Source organism: Heterodontus francisci, chromosome 4 (genome assembly GCF_036365525.1).
Source record: "Heterodontus francisci isolate sHetFra1 chromosome 4, sHetFra1.hap1, whole genome shotgun sequence".
NCBI classification, from domain to species: Eukaryota; Metazoa; Chordata; class Chondrichthyes; order Heterodontiformes; family Heterodontidae; genus Heterodontus; species Heterodontus francisci.
In genome coordinates, this window is record NC_090374.1 from 3,550,930 (window position 1) to 3,572,648 (window position 21,719).

At 50.8% G+C, this 21,719-nt stretch overlaps 1 protein-coding gene across 8 annotated transcripts in view; it reads right to left on the bottom strand.

Moving 5' to 3' along the window:
* Positions 1-21,719, bottom strand: part of cplane1 (ciliogenesis and planar polarity effector 1) — a 306,978-nt gene that overhangs the window by 45,146 nt on the left and 240,113 nt on the right. For 6 of the 8 annotated variants that reach the window (XM_068029092.1, XM_068029085.1, XM_068029087.1 and 3 more), the window contains 3 exons: positions 18,865-19,109; positions 16,409-16,502; positions 7,403-8,347 (listed from right to left, as the gene is read on the bottom strand). The exons of 1 other annotated variant lie outside the window; for it this stretch is intronic. In XM_068029092.1, the coding sequence (XP_067885193.1) occupies positions 7,403-8,347; positions 16,409-16,502; positions 18,865-19,109 (1,284 nt within the window). The remainder of the gene's footprint in view (positions 1-7,402; positions 8,348-16,408; positions 16,503-18,864; positions 19,110-21,719) is intronic. One more of the 8 variants, XM_068029090.1, reaches the window with a different exon arrangement.

Here is a 21,719-nt window from a genome sequence, read left to right on the forward strand (position 1 = left end):
TCAGCTGACGTTTGAAAGACTCCCACATGTCAGATGTTGATTTACCCTCAAACAGCCGCCCCCAATCTAAATTCTTCAGTTCCTGCCTAATATTGTTATAATTAGCCTTCCCCCAATTTAGCACCTTCACCCGAGGACTACTCTTATCCTTATCCACAAGTACCTTAAAACTTACGGAATTATGGTCACTGTTCCCGAAATGCTCCCCCACTGAAACTTTGACCACCTGGCCGGGCTCATTCCCCAATACTAGGTCCAGAATGGCCCCATCCCTAGTTGGAATATCTACATATTGTTTCAAGAAGCCCTCCTGGATGCTCCTCACAAATTCTGCCCCATCCAAGCCCCTAGCACTAAGTGAGTCCCAGTCAATGTAGGGGAAGTTAAAATCACCCACCACTACAACCCTGTTACCTTTACATCTTTCCAAAATCTGTCAACATCTCTGCTCCTCTACCTCCCGCTGGCTGTTGGGAGGCCTGTAGTAAACCCCCAACATCGTGACTGCACCCTCCCTATTCCTGAGCTCCACCCATATTGCCTCGCTGCATGACCCCTCCGAGGTGTCCTCCCGCAGTACAGCTGTGATATTCTCCTTAACCAGTAATGCAACTCCCCCACCCCTTTTACATCCCCCTCTATCCCGCCTGAAGCTTCTAAAACCTGGAACATTTAGCTGCCAAACCTGCCCTTCCCTCAGCCAAGTCTCTGTAATACAGTATCCTGGGCTTTATTAATAAGGGAATAGAGTACAAGAGCAAGGAAGTTATGTTGAACTTGTATAAGACACTAGTTCGGCCTCAGCTGGAGTATTGTGTCCAGTTCTGAGCACCGCACTTTAGGAAAGATGTGAGGGCATTAGAGAGAGTACAGAAAACATTCACGAGAATGGTTCCAGGGATGAAGAATTTCAGTTATGAAGATAGATTGGAGAAGTTAGGACTGTTTTCCTTGGGGAAGAGAAGGCTGAGAGGTGATTTGATAGAGGTATTCAAAATCATGAGGGTTCTGGACAGAGTAGATAGAGAGAAACTGTTCCCACTCATGAAAGGATCAAGAACGAGAGGGCACAGATTTAAAGTGATTGGTAATAAAAGTACAAGGAAAATCTTTTTCACGGAGAGTGGTTAAGGTTTGAAATGCACTGCATGAGAGTGTGGTGAAGGCATGTTCAAATGAAGCATTCAATTGAGAATGCGGGAGAAGGCGGGGGAGGGGTACTGGGTGAAATGTTCATTAGGAGAGCCAGTGCAGACACAATGGACCAAATGGCCTCCTTCTGTGCTGTAACAATTCTGTGATTCTGAGTTTGCATACACCAAGCTAAGTGTACTGAGCAAAGTACAGGTTAGACACTCTGTCTGACCCTGTTAGGAGGGATTGTGGACTGTGTTCTCACAGCTGTTATCAGTGGAGCAATCGACAGGCAGGGCCTGGGAGCACACCTCTCCTTACTCTAACCCGAGACGTCACCAGTCGCTCCCTTTAATAGCTCAGTCGAGCCTGTGACTGGTTTGATGCAGATTAAAAGGGCTGAGAGTGCACGTTATCCTTGATGTCCTATGTGACTGTGATAAAGGGAAACTTTCCCTCGTTGTCCTTCTCGACCTGTCTGCAGCCTTTGATACAGTTGACCACACCATCCTCCTCCAATGCCTCGCCATCGTCGTCTACCTGTTGGAACTGCTCTCACCTGCTTCCATTCTGATCTATCTAATCGTAGTCGGAGAATGACTTGCAATGGCTTCTCTTCCTGCTCCTGCACCGTTACCTCTGGTGTCCTCTCCTATTTCTCATCTACGTTCTACCCCTCAGAGACATCATCTGAAAACACACCATTAGTTTTCACATGTATGCTGATGAAACCCAGCTCTACCTCACCACCACCTCTCTCGATTCCTCCACTATTGCTAAATTATCAGACTGCTTATCTGACATCCAGTACTGGATGAGCAGAAATTTACTCCATTAAATATTGGGAAGACAGAAGCCATTGTTTTCAGTCCCCACTCCAAACTCAATTCCTTAGCTATTGACTCCATCCCTCTCCTTAGAAACAGTCTGGGATTAAACCAGTCTGTTCCCAACAGTTGCATTTGACCCCAAGATGAACTTCTGACCACGTATTCGTATTATCACTAAAACTGCCTATTTCCACCCCTGACTTCATCCTGTATCAGCTCATCTGCTGCTGAAACCCTCATTCATGCCTTCATAACCTCTAGACTTGACTCTTCTAACGCATGTGGTCCCCCCACATTCTACTCTGGAAACTAGAGGTCATCCAAAACTCTGCTGCCCATGTCTTACCTTGCACCAAGTCCTGTTCACCTGTGCTCACTGACATACATTGGCTCCCAGTCAAGTGAGAGGGGAAGTGGTGGCATAGTGCTAATGTCACGGGACCGCTAATCCAGAGGCCCAGGCTAATGCAGTGGGGACATGAGTTTGAATCCCACCATGGTAGTTGTTGAAATGTGAATTCAATTAATAAATCTGGAATTAAAAAAGCTAGTCTAATGATGACCATGAAACCATTGTCAATTGTTGTAAAAACCCATCTGGTTCACTAATGTCCTTTTGGGAAGGAAATATGCTGTCCTTACCTGGTCTGACCTACATGTGACTCCAGACCCACAGCAATGTGGTTGACTTTTAAATGCCCTCTGAAATGGCCTAGCAAGCCACTCAGTTTCCCAAGGGCAATTAGGGATGGACAAAAAATGCCGGCCTAGTCAGCAACACCCACATCCCATGAACAAATAAAGTGATGTTTTGATTTTAAAATTCTCATCCTTGTTTTCTAATTGCTCCATGGCCTCACTTCTCCCCATCTCTAATCTCCTCCAACCCCATAACCCTCTGAGATATCTGCGCTCAGCTAATTCTGGCTTCTTGTGCATCTCTGACTTTAATCACTCCACCACTGATGGCTGCGCTTTCAGTTGCTGAGGCCCCAAGCTCTGGAATACCCTCCCTACACCTCTCCCCTTTAAGGCACTCCTTAAAACCTACCTCTTTGACCAAGCCTTTGGTCACCTATCTTAATATCGCCTTATGTGGCTTGGTGTCATAATTTATTTTATAATGCTCCTTGGGATGTTTTATTATGTTAAAGGAGCTATATAAATAAAACATTTTTAAAAAATTATTTGATGGGGTGTGGGTGACGCTGACAAGGCCAGCATTTATTGCCCATCCCTAATTTCCCTCGTCAGGCCATTTCAGAGGGCAGTTAAGAGTCAACCACATTGCTGTGGGTTTGAAGTCAGATGTCGGCCAGGTAAGGACGGCCGATTTCCTTCCCTATAGGACATTAGTGAACCAGACGAATTTTTACAATAATTGATGATAGTTTCAAGGCACCATTATTGAGACTAGCTTTCAATTCCAGATTTTCATTAATTAATTGAATTTAAATTCCACCACCTGATGTGATGGGATTTGAACCCCTGTGCCCCAAGACATTGGAGTGCACATCTGGACTACTCATTCAGCTGTGTGGCACTATCACCGTGCTAAAGGGGATAGATTTCGAACAGATCTAGCAATGCAAACCTGAGCATCCATGAGGCGCTGTGGGCCATCAGCAGCAGCAGAATTGTACTCAACCACAATCTGTAACCTCATAGTCCGGTATATCCCCCACTCTACCATTACCATCAAGATGGGGGATTAACCCTGGTTCAATGAAGAGTGCAGGAGGGCATGCCAGGAGCAGCACCAGGCATACCTCAAAATGAGGTGTCAACCTGGTGAAGCTACAACCCAGGACTATCTGCGTGCCAAACAGCCTAAGCAGCATGCGACAGACAGAGCTAAGCGATCCCATAACCAACGGATCAGATCTAGGCTCTGCAGTCCTGCCACATCCAGCCATAAATGGTGGTGGACAATAAAACATCTAACAGGAGGAGATGGCTCCACAAATATCCCGATCCAAAATGATGGGGGAGCCCAGCACATCAGTGCGAAAGATAAGGCTGAAGCATTTGAAACAATCTTCAGCCTGAAGTGCCGAGTGGATGATCCATCTCGGCCTCCTCCTGAAGTCCCCAGCATCACAGATGCCAGTCTTCAGCCAATTCGATTCACTCCACGTGATATCAAGAAACGACTGAAGGCACTGGATACTGCAAAAGCTATGGGCCCTGACAATATTCCAGCAATAGTACTGAAGACCTGTGCTCCAGAACTTGCCGCACCCCTAGCCAAACTGTTCCAGTACAGCTACAACACTGGCATCTACCCGTCAATGTGGAAAATTGCCCAGGTATGTCCTGTACACAAAAAGCAGGACAAATCCAACCCGGCCAATTACCGCCCCATCAGTCTACTCTCGATCATCAGTAAATTGATAGAAGTTGTCATTGACACTGCTCTCAAGTGGCACTTGCTTAGCAATAACCTGCTCAGTGACGCTCAGTTTGGGTTCCGCCAGGGCCACTCAGCTCCTGACCTCATTACAGCCTTGGTTCAAACATGAACAAAAGAGCTGAACTCAAGAGGTGAGGTGAGAGCCTGCCTTGTCAGTGCCAGTTGCAGACTCGCCTGTGGATCCTGATGGTCAGACTGTCAACACATCAGATCTTGTTAGAAACATGCTCCAAGATGAAATGTTTAAACTGGTTCAGGTAAAATGAATAATGGCTGCTTGCTCTGTCCGTTTGATAACCCAGTTATTTGCTCACAATTCCAGCTACTCCAAGTCTGTCTTTCCCTGGAGTTGTGGTTGGTCTCTGTCGGTCAGTCTATCTTTCTCGTGCTCTCTTTCTCATCTCTGTTTTTGTCCCTTTCTCAATATGACAGAACTCTTCATCAAGATGGAGAGTGATGTAGTTGAGACTGAGAAAAGGGTCCTGAATCTTAGTAAAGGAAACTACGGAGGTATGAGGTGCGAGTTGGCCATAACGGATTGGGAAACATTACTTAAAGGGATGACGGTGGATAGGCAATGGCAAACACTTAAAGAGCGCATGGATGAACTGCAACAATTGTTTATCCCTGTCTGGCGCAAAAGTAAAACGGGAAAGGGAGCCAAACCTTGGCTTACAAGGGAAATTAGAGATAGCATTAGACCCAAGGAAGAGACATATAAATTTGCCAGGAAAAACAACAGACCTGTGTATAGGGAGCAGTTTAGAATTCAGCAAAGGAGGACCAAGGGATTGATTAAGGAGGAGAAAATAGAGTACGAGAGAAAGCTTGTGGGGAACATAAAAACTGAATAGTTTCTATCGGTATGCGAAGAAAAAAAGATTAGTGAAGACAAATGTAGGTCCCTTACAGTCAGAAAATAGGGAATTTATTATGGGAACAAAGAAATGGCTGACCTCTCAACATTTAAGAAGTAATTAGATGAGCACGTGAAACGCCATAGCACACAAGGCTAGGGGCCAAGTGCTGGAAAATGGGATTAGAATAGTTAGGTGTTTGATGGCTGGCACAGACACGGTGGGCCGAAGGGCCTGTTTCTGTGCTGTATAACTCTATGACTATGACATCAAGGCAGCATTTGACAGAGTATGGCATCAAGGAGCTCCAGCAAAACTGGAGTCAATGGGAGTCAGGGGGAAATCTCTCCGCTGGTTAGAGTCATACCTAGCGCAAAGGAAGATGGCTGTGGTTGTTGGACGTCAATCTCCTCAGCTCCAGGACATCACTGCAGGAGTTCCTCAGGGTAGTGTCCTAGGCCCAACCATCTTCAGCTGCTTCATCAATGACTTCCTTCAATCATAAGGTCAGAAGTGGGGATGTTCGCTGATGATTGCACAATGTTCAGCACCATTTGCAACTCCTCAGATACTGAAGCAGTCCGTGTAGAAATGCAGCAAGACCTGGACAAAATTCAGGCTTCGGCTGATAAGTGGCAAGTTACATACATGCCACACAAGTGCCAGGCAATGACCATCTCCAACAAGAGGGAAACTAACCATCTCCCCTTGACATTCAATGGCATTACGATTGCTGAAACCCCACTATCGACATCATGGGGGCTACCATTGAACAAAGAACAGTACAGCACAGGAACAGGCCATTCGGCCCTCCAAACCTGCGCCGATCTTGATGTCTGTCTAAACTAAAACCTTCTGCCCTTCCGGGACCGTATCCCTCTATTCCCATCCTATTCATTGACCAGAAACTGAACTGGAGTAGCCAAATAAATACTGTGACAACAAGAGCAAATCAGAGGCAAGGAATCCTGCGGTGAGTAACTCACCTCTTGACTCACCAAAGCCTGACCGCTGTCTACAAGGCACAAGTCAGGAGTGTGATGGAATACTCTCCACTTGCCTGGATGAGTGCAGCTCCAACAACACTCAAGAAGCTCAACACCATCCAGGACAAAGCAGCCTGCTTGATTGGCACCCCATCTACAAACATTCACTCCCTCCACCACCGACGCACAGTGGCAGCAGTGTCTCCCATCTACAAGATGCACTGCAGCAATGCACCAAAGCTCCATAGACAGGACCTTCTAAACCCGTGACCTCTACCAACTAGAAGGACAAGGGCAGCAGATGCATGGGAACACCACCACCTGCAAGTTCCCCTCCAAGTCACACACCAAGCTGACTTGGAACTATATCGCCGTTCCTTCACCGTCGCTAGGTCACAATCCTGGAACTCCCTTCCAAACAGCACTGTGGGTGTATCTCCCCCATATGGACTGCAGTAGTTCAAGAAGACAGCTCACCAGCACCTTCTCAAGGGCAATTAGGGAAGGGCAATGATTGCTGGCCTGGCCAGTGACATCCACATCCCATGAATGAATAAAAAAAAATTACCACTCCATCACCGTCTCCATTCTTCTTGTTGGATGCAGTCTGTGCTTCCCTCAGTTGGTTAAAATTTGTCTCACTACACAGTAACTGAACACTCTATCTTGCCCAATCCATCGATAGTTTTAGAAAACTCCCCCTTTCCCTTACTATCATCTTTATTCCCCATTCAGAATTCATTATGAGTGACTGAAGGTCGAGGACCCACTGGGTGTTATCAGCCAGTCCCAAAGTCAAATTCCTTCTCCCTTAATATCCCATATGCCCGACATATTTTCCCACACTACCTGACCCCAGCACCTCCATTCCACATGTTCACCTTGCCCCTCTCACCACCACCCCACCCCTCTCGCTGCCCCTGCCTGGCTCACCCTTTCCCAGCCACTCTCACTGCTCCTGCCCAGCTCACACACATCACACACCGTGCCCTTCCTCAGGAGCTTTCCGCCCCCCCCACCCTGTGGGTTTGTGGAAATCTCAAACACTTTATCATGGTTCTACTCCTCCATTCACTTGAGAATGTTGAACTGTTGAACAGTACCTGAGCCTTCTCTCTATAGCCCCCTCCCAACATTCCCACAGACAACTCAGGTGTTGAGAACAGGTGTTGCAGCAGTTACCAGCAGACAGGTGGAAGTCCTCGGCAATGGCAGGGGAAGAGTGATGGTTACAGTTTGCACACACGGAAGATCCAGTCAGAGCCTCGGCCCTGAGGTAACTCCTGTCCTCAGCTCTCTCCTCAGCAATGGCAGGGGAAGAGTGATGGTTACAGTTTGCACACACGGAAGATCCAGTCAGAGCCTCGGCCCTGAGGTAACACCTGTCCTCAGCTCTCTCCTCAGCGGTGGCAGGGGAAGAGTGATGGTTACAGTTTGCACACACGGAAGATCCAGTCAGAGCCTCGGCCCTGAGGTAACTCCTGTCCTCAGCTCTCTCCTCAGCGGTGGCAGGGGAAGAGTGATGGTTACAGTTTGCACACACGGAAGATCCAGTCAGAGCCTCGGCCCTGAGGTAACTCCTGTCCTCAGCTCTCTTCTCAGCAGCGGCAGGGGAAGAGTGATGGCGACAGTCTACACACACGGAAGATCCAGTCGGAGCCTCTGCCTTGAGGTAACACCTGTCCTCAGCTCTCTCCTCGGCAATGGCAGGGGAAGAGTGATGGTTACAGTTTGCACACACGGAAGATCCAGTCAGAGCCTCGGCCCTGAGGTAACTCCTGTCCTCAGCTCTCTTCTCAGCAGCGGCAGGGGAAGAGTGATGGCGACAGTCTACACACACGGAAGATCCAGTCGGAGCCTCTGCCTTGAGGTAACACCTGTCCTCAGCTCTCTTCTCAGCAGCGGCAAGGGAAGAGTGATGGTGACAGTCTACACACACGGAAGATCCAGTCGGAGCCTCTGCCTTGAGGTAACTCCTGCCCTCAGCTCTCTTCTCAGCAGCGGCAGGGGAAGAGTGATGGCGACAGTCTACACACACGGAAGATCCAGTCGGAGCCTCTGCCTTCAGGTAACACCTGTCCTCAGCTCTCTCCTCAGCAGCGGCAGATGATAGGTGAAGAGCTGCTCCTACGTTAAAAAAGACAGAACGAAAAAGGAGATCATCAGTGAAGGCAGCTGAGCATAGGCTGGAGAGAGAGAGAAAGAGAGAGAGAGAGCAGTGACATGTGGGTCCAAGGCATTTCTTCGAGGATAGAGTGGCTGCTATGAATGTCCATTCCAATGTGCTGGGAGCCTGGACATCAGGAATCGAGTATGAGCTGAGTGAGTTCACCACAACCAACCAGTGCATTACAAATGTCAACCACCAAGGGTAGGAGACTGGAGGTGGCAAAGACCCATGGCACAGCAGAACTCGGCAAGCTTCCTAGCAACTGGGAGATTTGTTGACAGTATTCCATGCTACAAAATGAGCAAACAGAATGGAGAATAGCTGGGAAGGGATGGCTCAGTGGGTTAGGCACCAATCTTTCATCTCTGAAGTCTGATTCTTGATTTAGCCTTGATCATTGAGACAAAAGCTCCCTGTCTTCAGGCTAAATCCATCCAGTGAAGTAAAGAGCTGTAACCTCCATCCAGTCACTGATTGCCATGGACCGGCAAATTTCACAATAGAGGCTTAAAGACTGGGAAAATGTCACATAGGGACAGAGGGGCTGAGAGAGGAAGCTACCCTGGGAGTGTTTGTTGTGACAGTGCAGAGGGAGCTTTACTCTGTATCTAACCCCGTTTTTTTTTTTTCTTTGTGGCCTTTATACCCCAGGCCCCTTTTATATATTTTATGTCGAGGGGGCCTTTATTCCTCAGGCCCCCTTTATATACACACTTATATTTTTAAAATAACTTTATTAAAAACAGAAATAAACAAAAACTCAAATTAAAATGCCATTCTCGGCGTCAACGATGCACTCCAGTCCCTGCGGTGCCCACCGGTCGCGGAAGGCCTCAAGCGTACCAGCGGACATCGCATGCTCCTTCTCCAGGGCCACCCGGGTGAGAACGTAACCGCGGAAGAGGGGCAGGCAGTCGGGGAGGACGGAACCCCCGACGGCCCGCAACCTGGACCTGTGAATTGCCACCTTGGCCAGGCCCAGGAGCAGACCGACGAGGAGATCCTCCTCCCGGCCCAAGCCCCTCCGCACCGGGTGCCCAAAGATCAGGAGCGTGGGACTGAAGTGCAGCCAGAATTTGAGGAGCAGCCCCTTCAGATACTCAAAGAGGGGCTGCAACCTCGCACACTCCGTATAAATGTGGAACACGGACTCGTCCAGGCCGCAGAAAGTACAGGAGGCCTGGGAGTCCGTGAACCTACTTAAAAGTCTATTGCACGGGACTGCTCTGTGCAGCACCCTCCATCCCAGGTCCCCGATGTAAAGGGGGAAGACTCCCGCGCAGAGAGACCTCCATCGGGGTTTCCCCTCGCCGCCAGATGGCAACGCAGGCCGCCAGGGCGTGTCCGGCCGGCTGACGAGGGCGAGGAAGTGGAGAGTGTGCAGGAGCAGCCCGTACAGGAAACCCCTCCGCACCGATTGGAATGGCACGGAGGGCATTTCAGAGAGGCGGCTCGGGTTGTGCGGGACCGGCTCCCGAGGAGGGTTTCGGGGCTTGGGTCCGATGAGCAGTTCCGGCCGAGCGGTGGTCAGCTCGGCCGGGATCGCTTCGCACTCCCGAGCCCCCTCGCCACCCGCAGTGAGGGGCGTCCCGGGGGTTTCGGCTACTCCTCCGCCCGCCGGACCGTCCCCGGAGTCGGCCGCCCGGACAGCCGAGGCGCTCTCCTCCGCCGGCAGGGGAGCGCCCTGACTGGAGGCGACCATGTTACAGACTCGGAATAGATCCCGGTAAAAGACAGGCAACTCCCTCAGAGAGGCGCGGCTAACGGACTCCACCGGGAGCTGCGTGTCGTCTTGAAGGCAGTGACACTGGCGGAAAAAATACGTCGCCAGCGCACACCATCTGGGAGGACGCTCGACGTACAGGTATCTCTGCAGGGTCCGAAGGCGGAGAGTCGCAGCCTGGGTGCGGACGCACACCAGCGACTGACCGCCCTCCTCGATCGGGAGACTCAGGACCGCAGCAGAGACCCAGTGTTTCCTCTTGCCCCAGAAGAAATCGACGAGTTTTTTCTGGATCTTGGTGGCAAATACAGGGGGCGGGGTCAAAGTGACCAACCGGTACCACAACATGGAGGCCACCAGTTGGTTTATGACCAACGCTCGGCCCCTGTAGGAAAGCACTCGGAGCAGTCCTGTCCAGCGCCCCAGCCGAGCGGTGACTTTCGTCTCCAACTCCTGCCAGTTTGCCGGCCAGGCTTCCTCAGCGGGGCTAAGGTGGACTCCCAGATAGAGGAGGTGCGTGGTGCTCCACGCAAAAGGTGTCATCTCCTCCGGCAGGGAGTCCACCCGCCACTGACCAACCAGGAGTCCGGAACATTTCTCCCATTTGATCCTCGCGGAGGACGCGGCAGAAAAGGTCTGCTGGCAGTCGCGCATCCTCCGCAAGTCAACGGGATCTGTGATTGCGAGGAGCACGTCGTCGGCATAAGCCGAGAGCACGACCCGCATGGCCGGCTCGCGCAGAGCCAATCCCGTCAACCTCCTGCGAAGCAGGCACAGGAAGGGCTCCACGCAGATGGTATACAATTGGCCGGACATGGGGCATCTCTGACGCACTCCTCTCCCAAAGCGAAGGGGCGCCGTCAAGGACCCGTTAACTTTGACGAGACACTCTGCGGCGGGGTATAAAAGTCGGACCCGGGCCACGAAATGCAGCCCGAGACCGAAAGCGCGCAGAGTCCCGAAAAGGTATTCGTGATCCACCCTGTCGAACGCCTTCTCCTGATCGAGGGAGAGAAAGGCGACCGACTGACCAGTACTCTGGGAAAGATGAATCAGGTCCCGGACCAGGTGGATGTTGTCCTGGATGGACCGGCCAGGGACCGTGCAGGACTGGTCGGTGTGGATCATGTGGGCCAGCACGGAGCCCAGGCGGGTAGACATAGCCCGGGCAAAGAGCTTATAATCCGTGCTGAGGAGGGAGACCGGACACCAGTTTTAAGCAGGCGGAGATCGCCCCTCTTCGGCAGCAGGATGATGACCGCCCTGCGCCACGAGAGGGGCATCTGCCTGGTCGCCAGGCTTTCCCCCAGGACCCGCGCGTAATCATCCCCCAGGACGTCCCAGAACGCCCTGAGGAACTCCACGGTCACCCCATCCAGCCCTGGGGATTTGCCCCTTGAGAGCTGGTGGAGGGCGCCAGTCAGCTCCGCCAACGTGAGCGGAGCCTCCAAAACTGCGGCGCCCTCCGGCTGACCTGCGGCAAGTCCTCCCACAAAACTCTGCGCGCATCCTCGCTGGACGGATCCGGAGAGAACAAAGCACTGTAATAAGTATGGACCAGGAGGTCCATTCCCTACGGATCCGTGATGGAGGATCCATCGTCGGCCAGCAGCTCAACGAGCTGCTTACGGACCTCCCGCCATTTTTCCAGCGAGTAGAAGAAGGGTGAGGCGCGGTCGAAATCTTCCAGGATCTGGATCCGCGACCTCACGTACGTGCTTCGGGACCCTATGAGCTGCAGGTCCCTCAGCGCGCCCTTCTTCTCTTTGTACGCCTGCCACAGGGCTGGGTCCACGACGGCATGACCGAGGCGGGGCTCCAAGTCGAGCACCTCCCTCTCTAGGGTCCCGATCTCGGCCTCCCGGTCGACCCCTTCGCGCACTCCTGACAGAAGACACGGATGTGAGTCTTGCCCACATCCCACCATAGCCTCAAGGAGGGGAAGCCCCCCTGCTTCCTTCTCCAGTCGGCCCAGAATCGACAGAACGAGTCCCGAAATCGCTCGTCCTCCAGCAGCCGGTTGTTAAAGTGCCATAACGCGGACCCCACCCGCGTGCGGAGCGGAGTAAACTCCGCCCACACCAGGCGGTGGTCTGAGCACGGCACCAGCCGCATAGAGGCCGCCGAGACGCGGGAGACGTACGCCTGCGAAAAGTAGAGGCGGTCGATTCGCGACCCCCCTCCACCAGACCTCCACGTGAAGGCGCTGGAGTCGGGATGGAGATTCCGCCAGACGTCCACCAAGTTAAGGGAGCTGATCAGTCCCCTCAACTTCTCCACCGACGCTTGGACACGCTGGGGACCGGAACGATCCCCCACCTCGAGGGTGCAGTTAAAATCCCCCCCAAGGATGATGCACTCGCCGCTATCGATAGACCTCAAGAGAGCGGACACTTCTTCAAAGAAACGCGCTTGCAACGCGCCGGGCCTGGGCGCGTACACGTTCACAAAGTGGAGCGGCACGCTACCCAGGCGAACGGCGAGGTGGAGCAAGCGGCCCGGCACTAGCTCCTTGACCCCCAAGATCTCCGGCTGAAAAGTCGGGGCCAACAAGATAGCCACCCCACTAGAAATAGGGGTGAGGTGACTCATGTAGACCCCACCCTGCCACTCCAGGAGCCAGTGGCTTCGTCTCCCGGAACGGTGTGGGTTTCCTGCAGAAAGCTCACCGCGTATCTCCCTTCCCTAAGGACTGAGAGATTGTGAAATCTGCGGTGAGCCCCTCTGCTGCCGTTGATGTTGAGGCTGGCTATGGTTATCTTCATGTCAAAGGTACTTAAAAACCGTCACAAACACCTCACTGTGAGGAGGGAGTGGAAGTGCACCTGGCCCTCCACTCCCCCAGCAACCTATTGAGGAACACATTAAAACGGCGCCTCTCAACCAGTTTCACGCCCGCGCGCTTGCCCGCTTTCTTAAGGGCGGCACAGACGGACTGGATGATCAGCGCCAGATTCGACCAACGGTCGAGGGCCAGCTGAACTTTATTGCGGCAACCCCAGCAAACCGCGAGGAAATCCCGGAGTTCCACCGTGGGGATGAGGGGAGATTCGGTGGGAGGCATGAGGGACTCCACCACCTCACTGGCGATGAAATCAAGGTCATCCTCCGTGCCCCCCACTGAATCACCATCCTCCTCCGGTTTGTCACCGCCAGCGGCCGACACATCCACCACACACTGTGGGGCGGACGTCCTGGCCGCGCCAGCTGGTCCCGCCTCCGTCACGATCCCACCCCCAGGATCGATGGCGGAGGAGTCCTCTCTGGGTTCTATTGTGAAATTGGAGCCTGTGGGCGCCAGCAGTTCAGGACCCCCCTCCACTTCCGTCCCCAGGCCAATGAGTGGTCCAGGGGAGACAGAAGTTCCCGACTTTGGAAATCCAGCCGGAGCCGAGACCGGAGGCGGAGAGAGGAGGCCATCTCCCGCTCCGCCACCACCCACAGGCCCAGCAGATGGGGCAGCATTCTCAGTTATAACCGCGTCGGGTGTCGCCTGGTTGGTGGTGGACTCCGGCTGGGAGGGCCGACCCTCTGGGGCCTCACCCTCCCCTCTACTCAGGGCACCCGACCCAGTGGCAGTGGCAGAATGGGCGGCGTCCTCAGGCTCCCCCACCACAAGCAGGGCCCCACTTACTCCTTCAGGAGGGGCCTCATGTACCGGGGCCTTCCCCTCCCCTCCATCCGGAGGAATAGGGAGCTCCTGCCCGGACTTTGTAGCCTTGGTGGTGGCGGTAGGGGAAACCTGGGGACCCGAAACAGGAGACGGGGACCCGAAACAGGAGACAGCTCCCCTCCATCAGATGGGCCCTGCGCCTCAGGGCCCCTCATTACCTCTGTGGAGGGGTGCCTTCTCCTCTTTTTCCCACCAGGGCGCAGAGACCTCCATGTCATCAGAGGCCTCCACACCCTCCTTTTTTTTAAGTCACCCTGGGCCTGAGCCCAGCCCTGGGACAGGTGGATTCCGTGAGAACGGGCTTTGGGCTGAGCTCAGGCTCGGGTTGTTTCAATGTGTCCAGGGGATGCGCCTCTTGATGTTTCTTTTGCCTCCGCGTCTTCCTTCCACTTGGACGGGCACTCCCCTCCCCGTTGGAGGCTGTGAAAACCACAGCCTCCGGAACCGACTGAGCGGTGTCTGTTGGATGTGTGGACAGAGTGGGAGGAGGTGCTGTGGAACCAACCTGGGCCGCCGAGGTGGAGCTGGCGGCTGGGAGGTTGGGGCAGTTCTTACGAACATGCCCTACTCCCTTGCAGACGTGGCACCGCGCCCCGTCCGAGGTCCAAAAGACGCGGTAGGCCGTCCCCTGGAACTCCACATTAAATTGGCCATCCGAGTCCTCCTCCCGCGCCAGCTGCATAAATAACTGGCGGCGGAAGGAGTAGACATGTTGGAGGCTGTGCTCCCGAAGACCAAGCCGGACTGGGGTGATCCCCGACCTCACGTCCCCCAGATGGTGCAGGTGGGGAAGGAGGAGCTCACTGGGAATGAAGGGTGGGACGTTTGATGACATTATCCACTGCGCAGTGGCCCTTAGAGGGTCCACCGGCAGGAAAGTCCCACCCACAGTGAGCCCTTTATTCAGGGCCAGGGACACAGCCCGCTCGGTCTTCAGGAAGAACACAGCCTTCCCGTACATTTTTGAGGCTGCCACAATGGCCGAGGGGCCGAAAACCTCGGCCATTGCCTTTACACAGGCCTCTATAGACATATTGGGGTGGGGATAGCTCTTTACCCCATGGTTTGAAGTAATTAATTTAAAAGGTGACGGGGTCACACGGGCGGCCACAGAGGCTACAGCCGCATAGGTATGAGAAGGCCCCACCACCGGTGATGATGGGCTTGCCATGGCTCAAGAGCCAAACCCATCCCCAAATTGCATGCAAGCAAACAAACAAACAAACAAAAACAAACTGACAAACAAAGAAACCAACTCGGAGGTTTGGACAGAGGCTGAGGGTATACAGGAAAGGGGAAAGACAGGCTGCAAGCGATGACTTTGCTTTTTTTTCTCCTTAAAGTGTGGTAGTCAGTGCACTTTAAACACTCCTGGTCGTGGGAGGGGTCTTCTCCTGGGTCAGCTTCAGCTTCAGCTGACCCAGGCTGGGCAATTCGGGTGGGGAGGGAGCTTCCTTGTGTATTCAGTGCAATTGCACAGCTCCCTATAGAATTGTACAGCCCCCACCCCTTGTTGTTCCGGCCTCTTCCACCTCCCACAACAGTCCAAATGAAATGAAAGTTTGGTGCTCGACACCCACCAGCCTTTTTGTCAAAGTCTTTCCTCCTCTGCAGCAAAAGTTTTTCAGAGTTTTGCAGTCTGTCCTCAGCACTCCTTCTCCAGCAGCACCTCCAGCAACCGACTGCAGCATTGTCAGCTGCACCTTGTTGATGCACTCTGGAGTCCCAATTAGGAAGGAGCCAACCCCCGTGCTGTCCCTGTCCTGGGAGTGTTTGATGTGAACAGTGTAGAGGGAGCTTTACTCTGTATCTCACCCCGTTTTTTTTTTGTTTTGTTTTTATTTTTTTTTACTCTGCATCTAACCCCGTGTTGTACCTGCCCTGGGAGTGTTTGATGTGGACAGTGTAGAGGGAGCTTTACTCTGTATCTCACCCCGTTTTTTTTTTGTTTTGTTTTTCTTTTTTTTTTACTCTGCATCTAACCCCGTGTTGTACCTGCCCTGGGAGTGTTTGATGTGGACAGTGTAGAGGGAGCTTTATTCTCTATCTAACCTGTGCTTACTGCAACATATTTCAGTTCTGCTCAATGCTAACACTCTTATGTGACTCGATGGTTATGGGTTCAAGACCCTTTCTAGAATTTAAGCACACAAATAAATGCTTACACCTCAGTGCATGTACTGAGGAAGAGCTGCACTGCTTGAGATGCCGCGTTGTGGTGACATTTTAAACTAAAGCCTACCTGCCTGTTCAGGTGGCTGTTAAAGGTCTCATGTCACTATTGGAAGAGGAGCAGGGACAGCTACTGGTGCAGTGAGCAACAGTCATCGCTCAACCCACACATGAACTGCTTGTAAACTAAGCTGCTGTTTGTAGGATCTTGAAGTGCACCAATCTGCTGACAGAGGTAAATTAAACTTCAAAAGTAATGCTCAATTCGCAAAAACACAAAGTCATGGGATGATCTGGAAATAAAATGGTTTCCCTCCTCTGTCCATTCATTTATCAGATAGTAACACCAAGGAAAGGTTCTCTCTGATTTGCTTACATGCCAATACACAGCTGATTTTAAAAGTTGGTTGCTCAGCAGTTGATCTAAGAATAATGAAACCCCCATCATACCTGCATCCAGTGTAGAAAAGCCCCAGGTTCTGGAGCATTCCATTGACCCATGAGGATCGATGGCACAGTGCAAGTGTTCAATGGTGTTTAGTAGCTGTTGGAAAGACAGGTCCTGGGTTAGTCTGGGCAATGTGAAGGACTAAACAGTTCAGACTTATCTATGACTTGGGTATCAGACGAGCAATCATGGAGTCAGGAATGGAGGTGAAGGAGGAGTAGCGTTCAGGGTCATAATCATGGAATGGTTATAGCACAGAAGGAGGCCATTCAGCACATCATGCCCATGCCAGCTCTCTGCAAGATCAACTCACCTTGTCCCACTCCCCCACCTTTTCCCCGCAGCCCTACAAATGTTTTCTCTTCAAATAATTGTCCAATCCCTTTTGAAAGCCATGATAGACTTTGCCTCCACCACACTCTCGGGCAGTGCATTCCAGATCCAAACCACTCACTGCGCAAAAAAGTTTTCCCTCATGTCGCCTTTGCTTCTGTCTCATTGTGCTACAGCACTTTAAATTGGTGTCTTCTGGTTCTCGATCTTTCCGCCAACAGGAACAGTTTCTCCCCATCTACTCTATCCAGACCTCTCCTGATTTTGAACACCTCTATCAAGACAGCTCTCAATCTTCTCTTCTCCATGGAGAACTGCCCCAGTTTCTCCAATCTATCCATGGAACTGAACCTCCTCATCCCCGGAATCATTCTCATAAATCTTTTCTGCACCCTCTGAGGCCTTCACATCCTTCCTCAAGTGTGGTTCCCAGAATTGGACACAATACTCCAGTTGAGGCTGAACCAGTGTTTAATAAAGATTCACCATAAGTTTCTTGCTTTTGTACTGTTTGCCTTATAAAGCCCAGGATCCCGTATGCCTTGTTAACCACTTTCTCAACCTGCCCTGCCATCCTCACCGATTTGTGCACATATACCCCCAGGTCCCTCTGCTCCTGCACCCCCTTTAAATTGTACCCTTAATTTATATTGCCTTTCCTTGTTCTTATTACCAGAATGTATCACTTCACACTTCTCTGCAATAAATTTCATCTTCCACATGTCCACCTATTCCACCAGCCTGTCTATGACCTTTTGAAGTCTATCACTATCCTCCTCACAGTTCACAGTACTTCCAGTTTTGTTTCATCTGCAATTTTTGAAATTGTGCCCTGTACACCCAAGTCTAGGTCATTAATATATATCAAAAAAGCAGTGCTCCTAATACTGACCCCTGGGGGACCTCACTATATACCTTCCTCCAGTCCAAAAAACAACCGTTCACAACTACTCGGTTTCCTGTGACTTAGCCAACTTTGTATCCATGCTGCCGCTGTCCCTTTTTATTTCATGAGTTCAACTTTGCTGACAAGTCTGTTATGTGGCACTTTGTCAAAAGCCTTTTGGAAGTCCATGTACATCACATCAACCCTCTGTGTTACTTCATCAAAAAAATCAAATTAAACACGATTTGCCCTTTCCCTTAATTAATCCGCATTTGTTCCAAGTGACTGTTAATTTTGTCCTGGATTATTCTTTCTAAAAGCTTTCCTACCACCGAGGTTAATCTGACTGTCCTCTAGTTGCTGGGCTTATCCTGACACCTTTTTTTGAACAAGGATGTAACATTTGCAATTCTCCAGTCTTCTGGCTCCACCTCTGTATCGAAGGAGAAGTGGAAGATTATGGCCAATGATTCCGCAATTTCCACCCTTACTTCCATCATCCTCGGATGCATCTGGTCTGGTCCTGGTGGCTCATCAGCACATGGAAACACTCACTCCATGCTGACATAACTGAACAAGAGGGGGTTTACTATCTGACCCTGAGCTGTGTTTGATGCCATATCTTCTTCAGCACTAAGACCACCTACTTTCACCTCCATAATATCGCCCATCTCTGCCCCTGCCTCAGTCTATCGGCTGCTGAAACCCTCATCCATGCCTTTGTTACCTACAGATTGACTATTCCACTGCTCTCCTGGCTGACCACCCCCACCGCACCCCTCCCCCCCACCCTCCATCTGCCTGTAAGCCATCCCACAACAAGACTCACTCACTTTTCAGCCCTTTCCACACTGACCTACACTAAGCCCTGGTCCACAACATGCCAAAATGAAGATTTCCTACCTCCCTACCTATCTCTGCAAGCTCCTTCATCCCTAAAATGTGCCCCTCCCCCCATACTCTTTAAACTCTGGCCTCATGTCCAGCCCCCACCATCATTGGCAACTGCGCCTTCAGCCATCAACACCCTGGCTTTTGGTCATCACGTCAAATATCTCACTTGCAGTGTAAGTGAGGGGATTTTTATAAATGGTATCACTGCCTTTTGTTAATCTATTAATACAAGATTGAGAGGATGGGCTATTAATTGTCAGGCTGCACTGTGTTTACAGTCCCTTCTCCCCTGGTGCAGGGTTAGTTGAGATTATTGCGGTGATTTAGAAGGCTGTGAGCCCTTACCATCTTGCTGTTAGCGAAGTCCTGCTCCATGTTCACTGCCATGTCCTGCAGGGCACTGAGCTGGTGCTCCATTTCACTGAGCTGTGCCCTGACCTGCCTAGTGCCCACAGTGTGGGTGGAAGCTCGGGGAGGTATACATACAGGGCTACCATCCTGCTGCAACAGTCTTTGTGTTAGATCATCTCCGGCCAGCTGCTGCTCCCAATCTCTACTCCTGGGCTGGACTGGGCCGAAGGACGGGCTCTCTGAAAACAAAATGACATAAATTTGAAGTAGACAGAAAGCTCTGCTGCTTAGGCCTCGAGTCAACTCAATGCCTGCGAGGAACTGGCTGCAGTTCACAGTGGCTCAATTGTTAACAGAAATACACATAACTTCCAACACAATTCTGCAAACAGGCTATTCAGCCTCACCAGTCTGTGTTGGTACAACAGCAAATAGTTCCAATCAGATACTCCCACCCTGTTCCCAAAACCATTCATCACCTTTCCCTCCATCCGCCTCTCCAATCTAATCCTGAATATTGATGCAGTTTTTGCTGAAAACACTAATGCTGGTAGTGAATTCCACAACCTCAAGTCTGTGTTCAATGCTTTCTCCTGCTCTACTCTAAATCTTACATTTAATATCATATTTCTATTTTAACAGGGTTTCACAGTCCTTGGTCACGGAGACTAATCAGAGAAAGGTCAATACTGAGAAATGGATCACAATCTCACTTTCAGTTGAGGTCAGAATACAAACAAGTTTAATATTAAGGAAAAAGGAAAGTACAAAGGAAGATGGCTGAGGTTGTTGGAGGCCAATCGTCTCAGTCCAGATGACTGCAGGAGTTCCTCAGGGTAGGGTCCTAGGCCCAATCATCTTCAGCTGTTTCATCAATGACCTTCCCGCCATTAGAAGGTCAAAATTGGGGATGTTCGCTGATGATTGCACAATGTTCAGCACCATTCGACCCCTCAGATACTGAAGCAGTCTGTGTAGAAATGCAGCAAGACCTGGACAATATCTGGGCTTGGGCTGATAAGCGGCAAGTAACATTCGCACCACACAAGTGCCAGGCAATGACCATCTCCAACAAGAGAGAATTTAACTATCTCCCCTTGACATTCAATGGCATTACCATCGCTGAATCCCCCACCATCAACATCCTGGGGACTACCATTGACCAGAAACTGAACTGGAGTAGCCATGTAAATACCATGGCTACAACAGCAGGTCAGAGGCTGGGAATTCTGTGGCGCGTAACTCGCCTATCTCCCCAGTGCCTGTTCACCATCTACTAGGCACAAGTCAGGAGTGTGATGGAATACTCTCCACTTGCCTGGATGGGTGTAGCTCCAACAACACTTGAGAAGCTCGACACCATCCAGGACAAAGCAGCCGCCTTGACCAGCAACCCATCCACCACATTTAATATTCACTCCCTTCACCACTGACGCACAGTGGCAGCAGTGTGTACCATCTACACGAGAGTAGGGAACAGTACTTTATTAGGTGGGTTCAGAGTGAGGGTTAATGTGTATGTATGTGAATGCACGGAATGTAGTTAATAAGACTGGTGAGGTACATGCGCAGATTGCTATGGGGAAATATGATGCTGTGGCTATAACAGAGACCTGGTTCAAAGAATGACAGGACTGGGTGTTAAATATTCCTTGATAGTTGTTGTTCAGGAAAGGGGAAAAAACAGGGGGGGGGGGGCTGCGGAGTGGCGGTATTGATTAAGGAGAGCATTGCAGTGCTGGAGAAAAGGATCTCCGAGGGGTTGAGGACAGAATCTATTTGGCTAGAGCTAAGGAATTCAAAAAGTGCAGTTACATTGCTCAGTGTTGTCTATAGGCCACCAGCTAGTTGGAAGGAGTGGAGGAACAAATTTGCAAGGAAATTACAGAGAAGTGCAAAAATTATAGGGTAGTTTTAATGGGGGACTTTAATTATCCAAATATAGACTGGGATAATAATAGTGTAAAGGGCAGTGAAGGGCAAGATTTCCTAGAGTTTATTCAGGAAAATTTTCTGTAACAGTATGTTGCTAGTCCAACAAGAAAAGAGGCACTGCTGGACCTGGTTCTTGGGAATGAGGTGGGCCGAGTGGATCAAGTATCAGTAGGAGAGCATTTCGGGGATAGTGATCATTGTATCATAAGGTTTAGGCTGACTATGGGAAAGGACAAAGAGCAATCCAGGGTAAGAATAATTAACTGGGGGAAAGCCAACTTCAATGGGGTAAGAATGGAGCTGGGTGAATAAATTGGAGTCAAAACTGGTAGGAAAACCGGCTACCTTCAAAGAAGAGATAGTTCGGGCACAGTCGAGGTATGTTCCCGTGAAGGGGAAAAGTAAACAAATACAGAGCTCCCTGGATGACAAAAGAGTTAGAGATTAAGATAAAGAAGAAAAGGTGTGCTTATGACAGATGCCAGGTAGAAAATACTATTGAGAACCAGGCTGAATATAGACGGTCCAGAGGGGAAGTGAAAAAGCAAATAAGAGAGAGCATGAGAAGAGACTGGCAGCTAGCATTAAAGGAAATCCCAAAGTTTTCGATAGGCATATATAATTGTAAAAGGGTGGTAAAAGGAGGAGTGGGGCCAATTAGAGACCAGACACGGAGGCAGAGGGCATAGCTGAGGTATTAAATCAATACTTTGCATCTGTCTTTACCAAGGAAGATGATGCAACCCAGGTAATGTTGAAAGAGGAGGTATGTCAGACACAAGAGGGGTTTAAAATTGTAAAGAGGAAGTATTAGATAAGCTGTCTGAACTTAAAAGTGGATAAAGCAGATGAGATGCTGAGGGACGTGAGGGTGAAAATCGCAGAGGCGCTGGCCATAATTTTTCAGTCTTCCT